At 39.8% G+C, this 20,108-nt stretch overlaps 1 protein-coding gene across 2 annotated transcripts in view; it reads left to right on the top strand.

The window, feature by feature from the left end:
• WWTR1 (WW domain containing transcription regulator 1) overlaps nucleotides 1-19,180 on the top strand; it is a 147,472-nt gene extending 128,292 nt beyond the window's left edge. For both annotated transcript variants that reach the window (XM_077488273.1, XM_077488272.1), the window contains exons 5-7: nucleotides 10,512-10,645; nucleotides 12,561-12,673; nucleotides 13,676-19,180. In XM_077488273.1, coding sequence (XP_077344399.1) covers nucleotides 10,512-10,645; nucleotides 12,561-12,673; nucleotides 13,676-13,857 — 429 coding nt within the window. In that variant the 3' untranslated portion in view covers nucleotides 13,858-19,180. The remainder of the gene's footprint in view (nucleotides 1-10,511; nucleotides 10,646-12,560; nucleotides 12,674-13,675) is intronic.
• Nucleotides 19,181-20,108: the final 928 nt, after the last annotated feature.

The raw sequence follows: 20,108 nt of genomic DNA, 5'->3' as shown, positions 1-20,108 counted from the left end.
GCAGGCACCGCCATTGTAACTAAGAAAGGCCGGCAGTGAAGCCTTCAGGCTTCATGGCCGGTATCCTACTGTGCATGCACGAGTCGCATGGCGCTTTCTGAATGGTCCCGTCGTCTTCAGGGACACACACAGGTCCCAGAAGGCAGCGGGGGAGCAGGAGGAAATGATGCCCTGGGCCACGGCCACGGTAGGATGGAAGTACACTCAGTACTTCAGAAAAAGGTAAGAAAAAAATAATTTGTTATCCAAAAACAAGTGGTGGAGGTGTGGTCTTTCCTTTAAGATAAAGTTGGAAAAGTGTGTGGAACTCCGCTTTAAATCATCCTTTTTCACTGGTGCTAAAGACCAGGGTAGGCCTTGCATACCTTCAAGAGCTGCTGCCTCCATTTTCAGCTACAAGCTACTATTTTCCAATATGAGCATCCTCTTTTTGCTATCCTCTTCAATCCTTTTCTTCTGTAATGCCCTGTACACACGGTCAGACATTCCGACGATTTTTTCCTCCGGATTTTGACCCAAACTTGTCTAGCATACACACGGTTGCACAAAGTTGTCAGAAAATCGGATCGTTCTGAACATGGTGACGTAGAACACGTACGACGGGACTATAAACGGGCCAGTAGCGAATAGCTTTCGTCTCGTAATTTATTCTGAGCATGCGTGGCACTTTGTCCATCGGAATTGTGTACACACAATCAGAATTTAATGATTGGATTCTGTTGTCTGGAAATTTTAGATCCAGCTCTCATACTTTGTGTGTTGGAAATTCTGACGGAAATGTCAGATGGAGCCCACACACGATCAGATTTTCCGACAACACAATTTGATTGCACATTTTCCGTTGCAAAGTCCGACCGTGTGTACAGGGCATTACAGTTTAGTTTTCATTTTCTTTTAAACATCCTCCTCTGGGATTAGCCATAAAACCTTCTTGTAAAAGTTATTTTCATGGAGTCAGATGACCGGCCCACCGGAGCCTGCTTACCGTATATACTCGAGTATAAGCCGAGATTTTCAGCCTCTTTTTTGAGGCTGAAAGTGCCCCCCTCGGCTTATACTCGAGTCATCGCCGTCTGCCTGCCCGATCAGCGTGTCGAGCAGACAGACGGCGGACATTCTAGTATTCAAAAGCCGCGCCTCCGTCTGTGATAGGCGGAACACTCAATTTCCCAGCAGTCAGTGGTCCGCCTATCACGGACATCCGCTCATCCTCATACTACGGACGAGGATGAGAGGATGTCCGTGATAGGCGGACCACAGACTGCTGGGAAATTGAGTGTTCCGCCTATCACAGACGGAGGCACGGCTTTTGAACAGAGGAATGGCCGCCGAGACGCCGACGAAGCATGGCAGAAGGACGGAGGCTCGGGACGGGACGACGGAGGCACGGGACGACTGAGGCACGGGACGGAGGTAGGCTGGACACACAAGGCTGCACGGACACACACACAGGGATGGATGGACACGCACACAGGGATGGATGGACACACACAGGGATGGATGGATGGACACACACACAGGGATGGATGGATGGACACACACACAGGGATGGATGGATGGACACACACACACAGGGATGGATGGATGGACACACACACAGGGATGGATGGATGGACACACACACAGGGATGGATGGATGGACACACACACAGGGATGGATGGATGGACACACACACACAGGGATGGATGGATGGACACACACACACAGGGATGGATGGATGGACACACACACACAGGGATGGATGGATGGACACACACACAGGGATGGACGGACACACACACAGGGATGGACGGACACACACACAGGGATGGACGGACACACAGGGATGGACGGACACACAGGGATGGACAGGCATGTCTCACCCTCGGCTTATACACGAGTCAATAAGTTTCCCAGTTTTTTTGGGGTAAATTGGGGGCCTCGGCTTATATTCGGGTCGGCCTATACTCGAGTATATACGGTAAACCAAAACTCCAGGCAAATAGCTAAATACACACCTAAAATACAGTTAAGCTGGTCATACATTAGGAAAATTGCACATTCAATTTCCTTTAGGTTTATCTTCAACTATGTAGTGCAAGGGCCTGCCTGACTGCATACAAATTGAAACTGTTAAGGTTTAACCTTATATTATATGGTTTTGGTAAATCTAAAGGAAAACAATCTAAAGAAAATTGTATAGTGTGTATCCAGCCTATGGATGGTTTCTAGTGTTTCAGATAGACGTGATTGGATTTAGACTGGGCACCTACATCATTTTTACCAACTTTTCTGGAATGCCATGCAGTCATAATATAAAAAGACGAATTCCTGCCTGGTTTTTGATTTGCTTTCTGCATGATCGGGTTCATAGCACATATCTAGTTTAATATTAATAGTTGTTATTGCGGCCAATGGTTAAGTATGCATATTATAGTAAGCAATATTCACAAAGGGAATGTTTTCTTCCATGAAAAGTTACATTATTAAAACTCATGACAGCTTTCAGACCCTCATCTCGGACTATTGGAATACAGAGCTCTTGCTGTGATGACTTAATTGTAATAAGTACATTGTCCCCAAGTTAATCCTTCACCCCTTGCCTTATTATCCTTAGTGTAACCTACATCCATGGAATTGCTGAGTTAGTACTGTGGGCGGTTGCCAGGTAACTGGAATGAGGCGGAAGGGCCCGGGTGAGCGGCGGTGGAATTCCTTTGGCAGGTCTCCTCCTTTCTATCCTGACAGCAGTTACTGGACAGCTTTCCAACCACTCTAGACTTGACAGCTGCTGGGCTGAGAGCAGACACACCCAGCTGAGAGCTGAGAGAAAATAGCAGTTCCTGGGAGTTATCCTATCGGGGTTTGAGGTTTCTTAGGTGCAACCTAAACGCCCAATTTGAAGGAGCTAATTAGCTTCTGTAAAAGTCAAAGTACAAAATGCGTTTGTCTATGGTGACTCAAATATTGACCATGGATTAACACTGGTCTACAGGACCAGAAGATTTCTGCAATTTAGAATGACCCCCTTCCTCAAAAGGACCTTTTGCTCTCTGGTCCTATCACCTGAATTGTATCCCTTGTTAATGTACAGTGGAAGACCATACTGTTTACATGGTCCTGTAGAATGCAGACATACAGAGGCTCTTGTAGACAATCATTATATCAGTGTGTTACGGGTGTAGATGCGTTATGTTTACAGGCTCAGCAACAGGTGTAAATGAATGAGGAATCTGAACTCGAGTTCCTGAGAACTAGAGATCAAATAGCATTACAGCCCTTTTCTTGTAAGGATATAAAGCCCCTTTTTTTTAAAGGTAACCCAAACCAGAGAGAAATGCAAGCTGCCATTATTGACTTCTCCTTGTGAAAATTCTGGTTGCCTGGTTATCATGCTGATCTTTTGGCTTTGATACTGAATTATCACGGGTAATGGCTTAAAGCGGTGTTAAACCCAACTTTTTTTTCCCTAAAATATTAACGAGGTTTATACTTACCATTGAACAGAGCTGCCCTGAACCTCCCATTCTGGGGTCCCCTACTAGCGCTCTCTGCTCCTCTTCTGCGTGTGCTACCATAGCAAGCTGCTTACTATGAGGGCGTGCTCCCAAGCTGGGCTGTATGTGTCCATACACACACACACAGAGTGGCTCGGCCTTGCCCCTCGCGCTCTCCTAACTGGTTTTGACTGAAAGCAAAAGGAGCCAATAGTGTGACAGAGACTCCAGCGAGACCAGGAAAAGGAGAGAAGAGCTGCAGCAGATGGGCATCACGCTGGATCAAGCACAGACTCAGGTAAGTGTTGAAAGGGGGGCTGGGGGGGAGCTTGTATTGAAAGGTTTTTATACTTTAATGCGGAAAATGCATTAATGTTCTATATCTTTGTTTTGTTTCAGCAATGCTGAAAGTAATAAAGCCAAGCATCAAGCATTTTCAAATAATTTCAGAAAGGGTAGCCTACTTATTCTTCTTATTCTTCTACTTCTTCTTCTACGTTTGAATATTATGTCTGAAAGCAATGTCTATTGATGCATTACCAATAGGTAATTTTGCATTTGTCATTGTGTAAGTGCAAGCCTTTGTTAGAGTGTTCAGATCCCACAATGGCTACCTAGCTGATATAGCCTAATGCAGGCCATACGTGGAGCAAATTTCTTCCCTGCAACCATGCCGTCCCCCGTCCTCCTTTACATTTATCTTTTTTTGGGGGGGGTGGGTAAACTGATTTTGACAGGTACCTGCTCCCCCACTTCTGGTCAGATCGCCACAGTGATCTGAGTGGAAGTTGCCCTCCCTTCCCATTCCCCACAGCCTTCTGGGATACATCACAGGTCTCAGAAGACTGCAGGACTAATCACAAAGCACAGCGTGGCTTGTGCATGTGCAGTTGGAAGCCGGCTGTGAAGCCGCAAGGTTTGTCTCATAGTGAAGATGCCGGCACCTGTACCAGAGGCCTGGACATCGCTGGATACAGGGGCAGGTAAGTGTCCTTATATTAAAAGTCAGCAGCTGCAGTATTTGAATTTTTTGGGGGGAGATTGGAGCTCCATCATAATCAGATCCAAAATATGCACAGTATTCCATGAGCATTTTATATGATCAATGTAAGCAATTAAAGAAAAAAAAAAAATCGGACTATTTGTGGACATAAATTGACCATACTGCCATAACATTTTACCAAAAATGATAAAAGTAACTGATTATTTCTTTAAATTGTGAGATCTTGACAGCTGAGCTTGCTTGTCTGCTTTCATTGTTCATACTTCCTGCAATGTCCATTGTGTTTCCTTGTATGTTCAATTATGACTTCCCCAGGCTGTATAGTTTTGGGATCCATTGAATATCATAAATATGGCACTGCATAATAAATAAATGTTAACATTCTGATTAGGGTTGCCATCTGTTTGGGATTCACCTGGACAGCCCAGGTTTTGAAAAACGTGTCTTTGTTTTAGTCTACCTGAAACCTGGACACATAATTCAGACAGGAATGTGGCTTGCAACAGGGCCTGGCAGGAGAATGCGGGAGAATGAGGGGGCATTATGTGTGCCACATTACTATTCTTTTTGGAGTGCCCAAAGGTGTCCCAGGCCTGCTCAATGCTGAAGCAACCTATGAAGGAACCCTAGGGTTCCATGAAACCCTGGTTGAGAATCACTGCTATAGTGCATATTAAAAAAAAAAAAATTGCTGTGCGCCACTAAAGTGTCTCTGGGTTTGGCTTGAAGAAAAAGTGGCAACCCTGATTCAGATCCTGAGAAGTTTTTCAGCGTGCTGAAATGATATGCGCTTAAAATGGTCAGTTGTTTTTCGAGAAAGCTGAGCATTTATTTTGCTGCATTTAAAAAAAGAAAAAGAAACGTGTTGTGAAGTGTGGTGGAATCGGGAACAGCAGATCTTTTTTTTTTTTTTTTTTTGGTGACCCAATATCCACCATTTAAGGTCAGCAGCGTGACCGAGCTTACACCTAAATCCATGTTCATAAATGACCCCTGATATCTTTAATTTGCAGCGAGTAGAATTTGAAAGGCGCTTCTACATGATGAAACAAAAATGAATCCCAGCTGCCACAGGGCCTAAAATAGAAGCTTAAACATGTTTGAACTTGTAAAGACCCCTGGTGCATTTTTATCTAAGACACTCACAAAGAAAATCCAAGACGTTCCCTGAACCCGCTCGACATTATCGATCCTAAAGCTGCAGCATCAGCGACTATTGGACTGAGCTAGCGTGTGTATGAATCGTTTTTTTTTTTTTTTTTTGTAGTTTATTTACAGTTAAATACATAATTATTCGGATTAAAGGTGTGTTATTTCACTGATGTCAATTCAAAGGAGAAGACTAGCAGTGTTATAAAATACTTTCCATTATTGTGTATTCTCCTTCTGAAAAAATAGGTAAGATTATTTTGCGTGTGTGTGATGACTAGTCTTACAGTATTTTACCTATCATGCTTCATCAGACTTTTGAACGTGTATATAAAATGCTGTGTCTACACATGCTTGGAGAAATTAGAGGAACGCCCCATACATACAGCTTCATAATTATAGCGGTATTAAACCCAAAAATAAACATTTTAATATATGAAGCTTACCAATTCTTAGATGTGATGACTGTATTTGTTTTCATTTTAGGCTTTTTTTCCTTTTATTTTATTTTCACCTGGTGGTCCTACCAGTAGGACAAGCTTTACTGCAAATGTATCAGTTAAAGAGGTTGTAAACAAAAAAAAAAAAAAAAAAAACCTGAAAGACAAGGACATAATGAGCTAGTCTGCATGGCAGACTAGCTCATTATGAAATACTTACCTCAGAATGAAGTCCTGCAGTGCCACCCACGCACTTTCCTGGAGCTACTTTGCAGGCTCCGGCGCTATGATTGGCCAGAGCCGCAATGACATCTCTCCCACACATGCCTGCAGGAGCCGCCGGTCACAGCACTGGCCCTTTAGAAATGACACGAGTGTGCCGTTTCTTCAGTACGAATGCGCCAATGACGTTGGTGGCACCGTTTAGCAGATATTTATGATATATGGTGCCGCAAACATCATCGGCGTATGTGTACTGAAGAAACGGCCCGCCCATGATTTTTCTAAAGGGCCCTTGTCGTGACCAGCAGCTCCCGTTACTTACAGTACCTACAGGTTAGCCTGATTACCTGTAGGTACAATTAAAGAGGAAGTGTTGAGACAAACCATCTACCACTGACAGGGATGCTTACAATGATCAGATTTTATGCCTAGTACACACCACTAGTTTTTTGTTTGTTTTTAACCTAGCACGTTGGACGAAATTTTTTTTTATAGCTCTGGTCGGAGCCACTGCACTAACAATCCAATGTTAGTACAGCAATCTACCCTGCTGTCCCCCCCTTGCCAGAACACTGCGGTCAGCACTCTCAACCATTGGCTGAGAGCAATGATCTTCAGCCGGTCAGCTGCTGGTTTTACAGCATGGCCGGCTTCTGTTGGACTGGCTGCCATACGCATCGAGTTGAATATCGGCCAGTTTCTATTAAACCGGCTGATGTCACCTGACATATGGCCCATGTGTACTAGGCTTTGTTTATTTATGTAAAACCTTTATCCCATAAGAAAAAAAAAAACTCTTGCTGTATTTGCTTGCGTAACTACAATGTGAAATCTTCTAGCCCATCTAACACTCCCCAGCAATGCTACTGTCTGCTGTGGCCCTGTATTCCTACATCCAGAGTGGGGACACTCTAATACAGTAGGTGTGTTACTGTCCACATCACTAGGTGAAGACAGAGGGGGGAAAAGCCTAAAAAAAAAAGGAAAGGAATGCAGCTACTGTGTCTAATAATTGGTAAGCTGCAATATATTACATTTTTGATCCAGGTATAACTTGCAATGCTGCTCTAAGCTGAGACAAAGATCTCCCCGCCAGTTGCAGGGGAGGGAGCAGGCACTTATGCACCATTCATGGGTGTGGAAGCATCATCAGAGAAAGGAAGGAACACCACTCATTGACCCAGTGTATGAATATGTGAAAGAGTGTGGTCTTAGCCGGTGCCACTTCAGCCACGGCCTCTGACATGTATCGCCCCGCACACCTCTGTGACCAAGCCCCCGTGCTTGGGGAAAAACATGAAGCCACACTCTTTTACATATTCATGCATTGGGTCAGTAAGCGGTGTTCCTTCCTTCCTCTGATAATATGACTTTTTTCATTTTGAGTTTAATACCACTTTAAACCAAAAGCCACCCATACAGTGAAAAAATTATGTTAGGTGCCATAGCTGTGTGATTTTTCCATCCATGGTGGTAGCAAGTCCTGAAAGCCAGCTACCCATATCCTTCAAGTAATAATGGGAAACATCATTTGACCAGTCCTGCGCTGACTAGGCCGCACATTTTTTTTTTAACCAGTCCAGTGAAGATTTAGAAAACTGCACTACATTTTCATCTACAAAAACCATTGCAAAATGACCAATATGTTAGCAAAACTAAATTTCACACAGGCCGGAAAACATTCCTGCCACGTGATTGTTTAAAAAGAGAGTAGTGGGCAGTGAAGTCATCATCTGTTTAAAACCTATTACATCACAGGCATGTACAAACGGAATAAACAATTTCATGGAAAATGACTGAATTTCTCACATGGCAATTGTTGGAAGCATGGTTAAGATATTAGCTATAAAATACATTGTGTTCATAAAGTTTAATCTTGTCTGATGGAAAAAAATGACCTCATCTGTGGCCATCCTTCATACGGGAATGGGAGATCTGAAATTCCTCAGATATGGGATGGGATCAGGTATGGGAGATTGCAGAGCTATGCATGAATCTACACGCATAGTAGAGAGACAAGGGGGGGAGCAAGCCTAATACCATAATCATGTTTCAGCCTTCTAACCTTATTTTTTCAAGGCCTTTATTAGCTTGTCAGCAGAGTGATACCAGCATCTGGCCTAGGAGGCGGCATTGGTGATTTTTAGACCTGAACATACATAATAGGGCCAATTTAAGCCCAGTACACACTATAAGAAAATCGGGTGAACAATCATCTGGTTTTCCTCGATGTTTCACAGCAAGTCGAAAACCGAGGATGGCACTAATTGTATGAAAATTCCTGAACAACAAAGGCTTTTTTTTTGTAGGTCTTGTTTTATTGTTTCTGATCATGCGCAGTCTTTCAAATCCAATTTTTCTCTTACGAAAACAGTACACATTAAACAAAAATTGTAAGTTCTGTTCAGGTACAACAAAAATTTTGGATTTGTCCCTTTGGAAATTTTTGTTTGCGAAGTCTGAATTGGAGTTGTGCACAAACTATACAACACATACAAAAATCGAACGATGGCTCCTTGTACAGAATTTTTCTTACGATTTTCTCATAGTGTGTACCCCACTTTAGACAATAGCCGAATAACCTGCCAGAGTGTCTTTGGAGTGTGGAAGGAGTTTGGAGTATTCAAAGGAAACCCAGTTAAAGCACAGAGAGAACATTCAAAATCCATGCAGATTGTGGTTTGGCTGTGACTCAGGCCTAAAACTCCAGTTCTAATCACTAGGCCAATGTGCTGGTTCTCTAACCTGACAGACCAAGTGTTTCTCCCAAATGTCTTTATGCAGAGATTTAAAAGACATAAGATAGCGGCCGGATCAAACAATTGTCATCTCATTTCTATGAGTAGCTTTAATATTACTATTTGTGGAGATCCCCACCTAATATACAGGTTTGGCTTGAGAGAATTAGAGACCACTCCATCAAAATTGATCACAGGCCAGAAGAACAGTCTGATCACAACATGCTTCTGGCCATGGAAGAATGCTATACCAAAAAACAAAATGTTGGCTTTCATTTTCCTTTGTGACAACAATAAGAAGTGACTGATATAGAAAGTATAGAGGAATTCAACAATTTATCAAGAATGTCTGTGTCTGCTTCATCTGTTCCAGTCAGCTGTAGCTCCACAAGTCTGTCAATACAGGTGCCCTAGGCATTTGCTTATATTTTTATTTAAAGCTCATGTACTGGGTATATGGGACAGCTGATGTTGCTGAATCAGTGGCCAACTGGCATCCATACTTAACTTAGAAAAATATAAAACATAAGACGTGGCATCTGTTTTGATACTCTATCACTCCGTACTTTGTTGTACCTACTTTGACAGAAGGCAGAGCTTCTAAAATTCTTCACTGACACCCGTCTTTGCATACGTGCTTTAGGGTGTTTTGAGCTGAACTCACGCACTTTATGACACCTCCTCCAGCACTGTTATATATAAAAATGACTTTTTCAGGGAATATGAAGGTGATATGGAGATACAGTATGTCACAGCTCAGTGACTCAGCCCCTGCCTTAGAACATCAAGTCAAGTCATTAATATTGCTGGTACTCTATGGGAACTGCGGGGAAGTCTACAAGTTGTGCTAAAAAATTACATTTATTTGATATTGCTGGCTTGAGGACATGCCCCCTTTGTAGTCAAATAAAGGCAATCGAATGGCAAAACCCCTTCTGTTCCAGTGATGACCCCTCTGCCTCTTCACATCTGTGCAATGTGTTGTTTTACAGGAGTTCAGGTTTTCATATGAAATAGATATAATTTGAATAAAAGTGGTTTTGCACCTGGAGCTCTGAATAGCATGTCAAATGAAGCACCATTTAGTGACCTGAGCTGTGCAATATGAGCTAGCAACACGTGCGGTCTGTCTCTCATGCTGTAGTTCCTTCCTCCCTTTGTATGAGTCATGTCTCTTCCTTATTGTGCACAATGATAATTTGCTTTCTCTTACCCACCCATTGGCTCCAGGTTATTGGGACGTGTGGAAACAACCTAATTATTGCATTTATTTCATATAAAGGTTAATTAATGGATATGGATTTACAGATTACTGATGAGAACAACATGGCTTCCAGCCATTTAGTCATCTGTAGGCAACCATGCACGTGACTAACCCAATTATGGGCTCCTAAAAACTTTCAATAATTTCTTCATATATGCAAATGTTCTGGTGTGAAATCCTGCACGTGAGCTAATTTCTGTGTTATTTTTATCATCTAGGAAGCTGCACTGTGTCGACAACTTCCCATGGATTCTGAGCCCCATGCGCCCGTTCAGACCACAGTGAATCCTCCAGCCATGACTCAGGATATGAGATCTATAGCAAACAATGGCTCTGACCCTTTCCTGAACAGGCAAGTAAAAAATATATAAATACTGTACAAGTATTGCTTAGAAGGAATAAAATGCAACTTGAAACCAAAACGTTAGTTCAGGTACCTCTGGTTAAAGAGACTGTCACTTTAAGAAAGCAAAATGCTGCTTTCAGATATAAAGTGCATTGGTGTCTGCATATACTGTGCGGCAGCCCATTGCAATGTTGGACCAATGGGAATGTATGGGGGTAGGGAGAAGCTGGAAAGTCCTGAAATTGTCAGAAAGTGCTAGAACTTTGCCTGTCTTAGTCCAACATATAGGTGAAGTAGACAAGTAAAAATACAACCAACAAAGGGGAACTCTACAACTGTGATTCTAAATAAAGGTACCACATCCAGGTACGTATCAGGAAATCAAACATCAATACATTTCTGGGGTCATTGTCCACTTCTTCAGGAAAAGGTATGTTCCTGCCAATTGATGGGCTATAATATGGAGCCCCCCTCAATGGTTCACATATGGGAAAGTTGGATGCAGCTACTACTGGAAACCCTGTTCTTTTAATTTTGTACTATATTTATTGATTGATTGATTGGTGTCCTGGAGACAAATATACCCCCCTCTTTTCCTGGATAAGTGGGCACTGACCCGAGAAATGTGTTGAAGTTTGATTTCATGATATGTACCTGTTATGGAAATATGAATTAGGAAATAACATATACATTTATATTGTGTTCATCTGGGTTCAAATATTGTATTTTGAATTAGATGTATAATGAATATCAAGTAATGTACCTGTACAGTTTATCTTGGATTTTTCAATTGAAGAAAATAAATTATGAGCTTTTTATTTAACTAGTTTGGTATATTCAAAGTCCTGTAACTTTGTATATGGTTAGGGCGGTTCACATACAGGTAAAGTAAGAGATAATCAAAATGGATACAAGTACGTGTAGGTATCTTTGAATATATACGTGATCTACAACCAGTTCAATCTGAGATTTTTCTTGGTCTTCCCTGTTTTGATTTTGAATGTTTCCTTTTTCTCCCATTTGTTCTTGGTATTCCAGATACTGAAAATTTTAAACTGGAAGGGTATAAAAATGTTCATATAGTTGTCACCTTGTTATCTCTACTTATATATACTCACTCAAACCTAGTACACACGGGCCAGATGTTGGGCGGCATCGGCCGATTCATTAGAAACCTGCCAACATTTGCCCGTGTGTACTGGAGGCAGTCTGACAGAAGCCGCCATGTTAGAACACAATAGAACAGCAGGTGAGATCGCTGTACTAATGTCGGATAGTACTCCTGAGCTGTCAGGTTTTTTTCAGGGTTGAGCAAAAAAAAAAAACCTACTAGTGTGTACTAAGCTTTTCCTGTAGCTGTTTACGAAAACCATTGCTATTGGGAGTAAGCATAACAGCCTGGTTATGACAAAACAAGGTTTATAAAATATATTAGGATCTGAAAATGTCTTTGCTTAACTCGGATCACACTCCTACATGCCAGTTATGTTTTGAGACCCTATAGAAAAATTGATTGTGCCAAAACATTCAATAGTTGTAAATACATTGCTTAACTAAGTTTTATAGTGTTGTTTCTTAGGATTTTAAGCATATATGTAAATAGGCAGCTTCTCTCGAGGGTGGACAGAAAAAAACAACAACTATACATTGCAAAGAAGTGTAAAAACAGTATTAACAGATCACTAACAAGTGCTGATTGTGCGAGTGCACACTGTTCTACTGCTAGGGTTATCAGATATCAAAGCTAACAAAATGAAAGGCATGTTTATTAAATAAACGCAAGATTCAGTAATGGCTCGCACAGTGTCAGCTATGGTTTGTAAGATTGTGTTTAATTCTGTTGGTGGTGTTTACGTGTGTATTTACTGTATGTTGCACTGCAAGAGAAGGTGACTTACATTTGTCTGTTTTCTCTCCATAGTGGACCATACCACTCTAGAGAACAAAGCACAGACAGTGGCCTTGGCCTTGGATGTTATAGTATACCAACTACACCTGAAGATTTTCTCAGTAATATGGAGGAAATGGACACAGGTAATTAATAACCATATTTAACTCCTGTATTCTGCTTTAGATCTGTAGTAAATTATAGCATATGTGAATAACTACCTGTTATGTTGAAGTGTATCAGCCATGGCTTATCTAACAAAATGAAGCTAAAAGATCCAACATAAGATTTCCAATCCGAGGCTGGGTTTATATCTCAGAATGCCGTAGGCACAGAATCTCCAAATCTTAAACTGGTTATACACTTATCAATTTGATCATGTGTTAAAAAAAGTCCTTAGATATTCTAGGATAAGTACAGCCAAAGCTTTTTTTTGGCTTTACTTCACCTGTAGGTCACAGAAGTGCAGTTCGTTTTGCACTCCTGTGACCCATTTTCAGCCGTCAGCGAGCTAAAGTCCGATGTTGACTGATGTCACTCAGCCGGTCCAGGCTCTGAAAAAATCCCTACCATATGGTCGGGCTCCACCCAAATACCTGGACTGGCACCTGGCTCAGGCTCTCAGTGTGCCACTGAGAGCCTGAGCCAGCTGCTCTAGTGAGCACTGAAGGGGCAGAGCAGAGAGCCAATGACCAGTCACTGCTCTCTTCTCAGAGCGGAGGGGAGAACTAAGCATTCATAAGTGTCCGATTACGCAGTTCTCACTGCAGAGCCAGCGGGGGACAGATGCAATATCAGGTTGATGCTACATCCACCTAGGTGAGTATAAATGTTTGTTTTTTTACATCTCTGTTAATCTTGAAATGATTCATTATTTTTCACTAACATTTTGATCACTGATGACAGTAATCTGTGGGTTTGTAGAATTCCAACTGCAATTACGCTGATTGCGGGGTGTACTGAGCAATCTCTGTGAAAGTGAACTGAAAGTTTTAATTCATCTGTTACTACAAACTGTCCAAATGAACCAACATCCTTGTACAATCAGACTGTAATTTATGTGACCAGCTTCAGGATACAGTGTAATCTTCTTTTAAAATATTGTCCCATAATACTTTCTATATTTCATTGTCTGTTTTTTCCTACAGGTGAAATTCTTGGTCAGCCAGCCTTGAATCTGAACCCCCAAACACGTTTCCCAGATTTCCTTGATGCTCTTCCGGGTACAAATGTTGACCTTGGGACACTGGAGTCTGAAGATTTGATCCCAAGTCTAAATGATGTGGAGTGTGTGCTAAACAAAAATGACACCTACCTCACCTGGCTGTAGATTGCTGATTCCCAGACTGCCTTGTGTTGTGTCTCCAGTAACCTAGCTTTATTGTATTTCTTATACGGAAACCTACGATGAGCCTCAGAAACATTTTATATTCATGTGTTGCCATACTGACTCATCTGCATTAATAGAGCTAAACCAGTCATTGCCTGAATTCCGATATATATATACATTTATCAAAATGCATATTTTATTTTTCCATATTGTATCACCTTGCCAGATCGGTGATTGTGTATAGATCTGTGGTATACCAAGGTGAGGCCATGTACAGGTCACATTTCTTTTAGTTCAATCTGTTAAAGACTTTGTAGAAATGTTGCTTTGAGAACCCTAGCTTTTAATTGTAAGCAGAGAATCAAATACAATTGTGCAGTATACACCTTATTTATAACCTTAGAGCCTAACACATGTAATCTTGTTAATATAAGCTTTTGAAATCATTGTCATATTAGAAAATTTGTGCTGGAAATCGAGTAACGAGTAGGTTTTTTTTTTTTTTTTTTAAGTCAAGCTACCTAGAATGTTCTCATTTGTTTGTACTTTCTTCTCCCTTTTTTTCTTTTTATTTTGCATAAGCACAAATACTATATAAGTCTAGAGATGTTCAGTATATTACTGTATAGATTTTAGGAAAAATATAAAAATGCTTCCAACTGAGTAGCATAAAGTTCAATAATCGTTCAACACTACAATATTGTAACATTGACCAGTTTGGTACTAACTACCACTTTTTTTTTGTTTTTAAATGATGTGATTTTTTTACTGGTATTTTTTAATGCATTATCAATGTTATTGTTTATTTTATTAAGCACTATTTTTTTTTAACTAACTGTAACTGATAAATTCAGTCTTTTTTATAACATAAAATAATGGTATCTCTGACATTATCAAAGGGAGATTTTGAATAAGAAACTGAATATTGCCATACGTGGGTTACAAAAAATTGGAGGTATTTACAAGGTAAACTATCAGTATGTATCTGATGTGTATTGGAACCCACTTAAACATTTTTTTTTTGTCTATGATTTTTGTAAAGTAAAGAAAAAACATATATACTATCTTTTCTGACTTGCCATTCCAATGGTTATATAATAATCTTTAGTCACTGTTGGAGTGCAGGGTCTGTCTACAGTATATCCTGTATTACATTGGAATTGTGGGACTGAATACGCATTGAAGGCATCAGTTAATCAGCTTATTTGTAAATGCAGATGACGTCCTAAAATCCATGAAAGATTTTTTGAAGCAATATAATATTTATATCAAAAGACTAAGCTTTATTTTATAACTCTTTTGAGTAAACAGACTTTTTTTTAAAGGCATTATTGATCTAAATCTCTTGGTGTAACTTTTTTAATCCACAAGAGATATTCTTTGCACTTACTTTGGGTATATGGACTTTCATCCCTCTGTAGGGTCTTGCAGTTTGCCTGTTTATTTGGCAGGATAAGCCTTCTGTTTTCCTTTGGGCAGATGAAGAATAATACAAATCCTAGAAGTGCAATGGCTAGAATCTGGAGGACTTGGAGAAGGTTATAGTGATATGGGTGCTGGATGATACAAAGATAGAGGAATAGTAACTACTATTGACATTTATTGGTATACTTTTTTTTTTCTGTACAGTGATCTTCCTTACTGTAATAAAATTATAACTCGATTTGCATTATTTTATGAGGAAGGCCCTAAAAAATATCTAGTAGTAGAGCAATTATTTTATTGGCTAGGAAAAATATCAGTTTACAAAACTCAGAAATTAGGTATGAACTTCAATCTTTTTTAATGTTTATGTTTAAGCCAAGAAAGATGTCTTCCTTCGCTACATGTAGGTCTTGCCTCGCTCATTTGAACACATACACTAAAACCTGATATTTGTTGACAGTCCATAAATGCTAATGGATACTAGGGTCTTAGTTAGAAGGTTAGGCTGTATGATCAAGCAATGATTATATTTTTAGGCACTGTGCAACACACAGTGTTGCTGACCTGCGATGCTGTATGTTCCTCCACAATCATATGTCGATCTGCAAGATTTGAGAAATGTATAGAAGGAATGGGGTTGGTCCTGGGAATAAAACTAAAATAAAAAAATAAAAACACTAATCCAAGGATTTATTTTCTTGGAGCTTTAACAGGTATTGGGTGGGCCACATGAACACTTTATTTCCTACATCAATGCAATTTTTACAGGAAGTATCATAGTTCAAGCAGGTAGTATAGTTAAAACTGAAAAATCTATTTCAGTTACTTACCATGTATTGTTAGGACTAAAGCAGTGTTTCAAAATATACAAGTGGTAATTTTGAAGGTGATTATCTCGATATCGCATAGATTGCAGAGGTGCTTTCTTAATACAAACCAGCGGCTAGATTTAGTATTAAGATTATGGAATCGTTTAAACAGTTGTTTTTGGAAGGTGGGGTGCAAATCGTAAACTAGCAGAGGAAATATTATGTTGGCTTAGTAAAATAAATCCTGGTCATCTAGGTTGACATGGTCATAGTTGTTCTAAGCCTTTTGTATTCAATTTTTGCTACTTCATTTTCTAACTTATCGTTTGTTTCTTTATTTGATTCCTGCCAGGATGTAGAGTTTTTACAGCATGCTGCATGTAGTTTAAGCAGTATAGATTTAGGAGGTTGAAATTGATAGGAAAGTTACTGAGGTCTATACCGATGAATTACGCGGGAGCTGAAGCATTTATAGTCGTGCAATATGAGATGTCTGAAAATAAGTCTGAGATCATTTACAGTATGCTTGTCTCAGCTTTAAATGCAGTCCAGTCTGCTTCCTGCTGTACACCAAAAGCAGGAGAGATGGTTCTGTCTTGACTACAACTGATCAACACACAAGTCAAACAGCAACCAAAGAAATGCCACACTGCATCAATGTAATCAGGGGTGAAAAGTAATAGCAACTTATGTACCACTGATTGCACTACTTTATCTTTTAGTGATGGTATTATATAAGGTCAACATGAATACTCAACAATCACTTGACTTTATTTTGTAATGCTAATGAAGCACTCTCAAACATGAGTCCTTAGGGCATTTTTGTAGATCGTTGACTGCTCAGTTGAGGATATGGGGCAGTAGTAGCAGATAAATGCATTAGTAATGTACTAGGACATGTACAAACAACTTTGCATTTAATCATTTACAACAGGGGTCTCCAAAGTTTCTAAACAAAGGGCCAGTTTACTGGCATTTAGACCTTAGAGTTGTCAGACTGTAGCCTGTGGGAGTAGAAAATGCAATATACAATTATAGAATAATGTCCCATTGATGGTGTCAGTGGAAGAATAGTGCCTCATCATTAGTGTCAGTGCAGGAATAGTTCCTCATCATTGCTGTCTGTGGGAGGACTAGTGCTTCATATCAGTGCGAGAAATAGTGTCCCAAGGGCCGGATAAAGACAAGCAATGGGCAGCATCCAGCCCCCATGCTGCAGCTTGCAGACCACTGATTTACAGCATTTGAGTTATAACACTTGTGTGGAGAGCAGTGATGTGCTGTAATTCATAGCAACCAATGAGAATTTACCCCTTCTGACCAGGCTAAGCTACGGAAAGAACATGAATGGTTGGTTAACATGGGTAACTGCGTGCAATGTAGCATTACAAGGAAGTCACAGTGTTTGCAAACGCTGTGTTTGTTGAAAGGAGGATAGGAGTAACAATCAGCTAAAAGAACTCTCCTCCTTTTCATAGTATCGTTGACCAAACGTTCTCAAATCCACTGTTACATAGACTTTAAAGATTTTCTATTTTATATGTGAAACTGTGAGTTATATTTTGTTTACATGCACCTACCACACTACATATAAGTGCTTGCTTTGGATCAAACCGATGATGTACAAAGGATACAGTTTTAAAGGGGGTGACATAAAAGAGAACATCAGAAAGGATACCTTCAAGCTAGAGAGTACTTGGGCGTTAAGTAGGAGTACTGTACATGACTGATGTACTTTGTGTTTTTTAAATATATATTCATGTGCCACAGCTACAGCTGCAGCATATAAATGCAAATGTGTATTATTAATTCATAGCTTCTGTGTGATCGAATCTGCAAATACAAAAAATTCAACAAAGAAATATATAGCTGCTAAAGAATATGGAAAAGGAAGCAGAATGGCCAGTGGCTCAGCATTTGCATACAGTAGTTCTAATACCAAATGGAGGGCTTTGCTGTTTGCTGCAAATGCAGGTGAGCCCCAGGCGTATGAAGTAAAGCAATGCAAGAAGATAACCTTGTGTGCTAGGCAGGTGTTCCTGTGCATATTTTCCCTTATTTAATATAATTAGAGCAAGTTGTGAAGTGAAAGGGTTTCATGACCCAAGGCTCCTCTTTAATAAGATGGCATTAGGGGCAGTGATGTGCCATAATCCATAGCAACTAGTTTCACACTAATGAATAATTCTAATTATTAGCTGTTGGGTAACTGCTTTTTGTATTGACCCCTTTGCCTCATTAACTTAAGATCAAAGTCCTTGAATGCTTACTTTTGCTTACTTTTGATGTGGAAATTCGAATTTTGGGAATAAGATTCAGTTTGGTGTGATGTATATTTTAAAAAGTATAACTGATGCCATTAAGTGATGTTATCTCATAACACCAGATATTTTACTTGTTAAATGATTAAACAGTTATATTGTATCTTTTGTTCATATACAGCAGTACTGTGTTTTATTCCTATACTTATAAGTATAGTATCAATAATTGACCCAAGACTTATATTACATGTTTATTATGCATGTTAATACAGTCACCTCAAGTGTTATTCATGTTACAAATTGAAACAATATCAGCAATGAACTTTCATTTTTAGCAGGTCAAGACAAATTCTGCATTTTAAATGGTTGTTGTCGGTTACAACTTGCTTTAAGGCGCTGACCCATGCTATTAAAATGAACCCTCCCCAATGGAAAATACACTTATGTATGAGGGCATACAAGAAACACTATTGTCTCCATTCTGAAGCCTTGTGCTGACTGACACTATGTCTACGTTGTGTTTTTGAAATATTTTGAGGTTTATCTGCATGGATTTCAATTTTTAGTACTGTAATGTAATTCTAGACACTACAATTATGCAACATTGTGTTGTGATAAGCTTCATGTTTATATGTAACTTTGTTATCAATGTGCCCCCAGACTGTTCCCCATACAAATGTACACTGCCTATGAAACTGAGAAACGCGTGGATGGACCTTATAAATACACATTGTACTTTTTTCCTTTTGTTTATGCCATCTTATTGAATTTTATAGCCGACTTTGCTTCTTTGTTTGGGCAACTATGCAATAAACCCTCCAGAAGGTATAGCTGTCTTGTTTGTCTAGTTATTATTTAACTTTCTTATTACTGATAACATCATAATTTTCAGTCCTCCGTAGTGAAAACATTTGAAACAGCCCTTTGACACTAAGGTTGTGTCCTCTTCAGTACATGGCATATGTTTGATTTCCCCTTGAAACAATGCTATTTCTTGCTATTCATTGTTATTAAAGGTTTACAAAGGTTTCTTAGGTTAGAATTCTTCTAGGTATCCCCTGAAACTCAAAATAAACATGACACAGTCCTATCTACACTCGGACTGGTAATGTTAACTGTGGGTATTTCCTGGCTATTTACAGAAAGAGGTTTATTCAGTTCAGAAAGATCTGTAATGTTGTCTTAGTTTAGCCATTCATATTAACCTATGCCGCGATCCACTCCTATCAATCACCAGGGATAAACAGGTAGCATCTTCATTACTTGTCTTTAAAGAAGATGTATCCTAGAGGGCCGTAAATAGGCATGACATGAAGGACAGACCCTGCCTTAACATTTAAGGAAATTACAAAGAGTAAGGTAATTACATGTTAAAGAAATAGAAAAACGAAAGGATTTAAAGACTTATACACCCCCCTGTGACTGACAAGTGATTAAATACACAAGAGCTTTTTACTTCACAAGGCTATATAAAAATGACTGCCTTCATTATGTTAATACATGGCTGGATTATATCTCTAGTATCCCTAGGCAGGGGTGTATGACTGCCATTAGGAATGGAACAAAGAAAATCCTATGAACTTTGGTATTCAGAGGGGATCGGGATCACCCACACTGCGGGGTTGTTAAGTCACCTGGGAAGCACCATTGTCACACAGTATTTTGGGGTTTTGAGACTTAATTGTATACAAACCAAGAACTAAATGTAATATATTGAAGGTTACCTATCCTTAGATTTTGTGAATGCACTTGGTTT

This window comes from Lithobates pipiens, unplaced genomic scaffold (assembly GCF_037356315.1).
Source record: "Lithobates pipiens isolate NorthernLeopardFrog02 unplaced genomic scaffold, aLitPip1_a1.2 Scaffold_18, whole genome shotgun sequence".
NCBI classification, from domain to species: Eukaryota; Metazoa; Chordata; class Amphibia; order Anura; family Ranidae; genus Lithobates; species Lithobates pipiens.
This window is presented reverse-complemented; position numbering and strand designations above follow the sequence as displayed.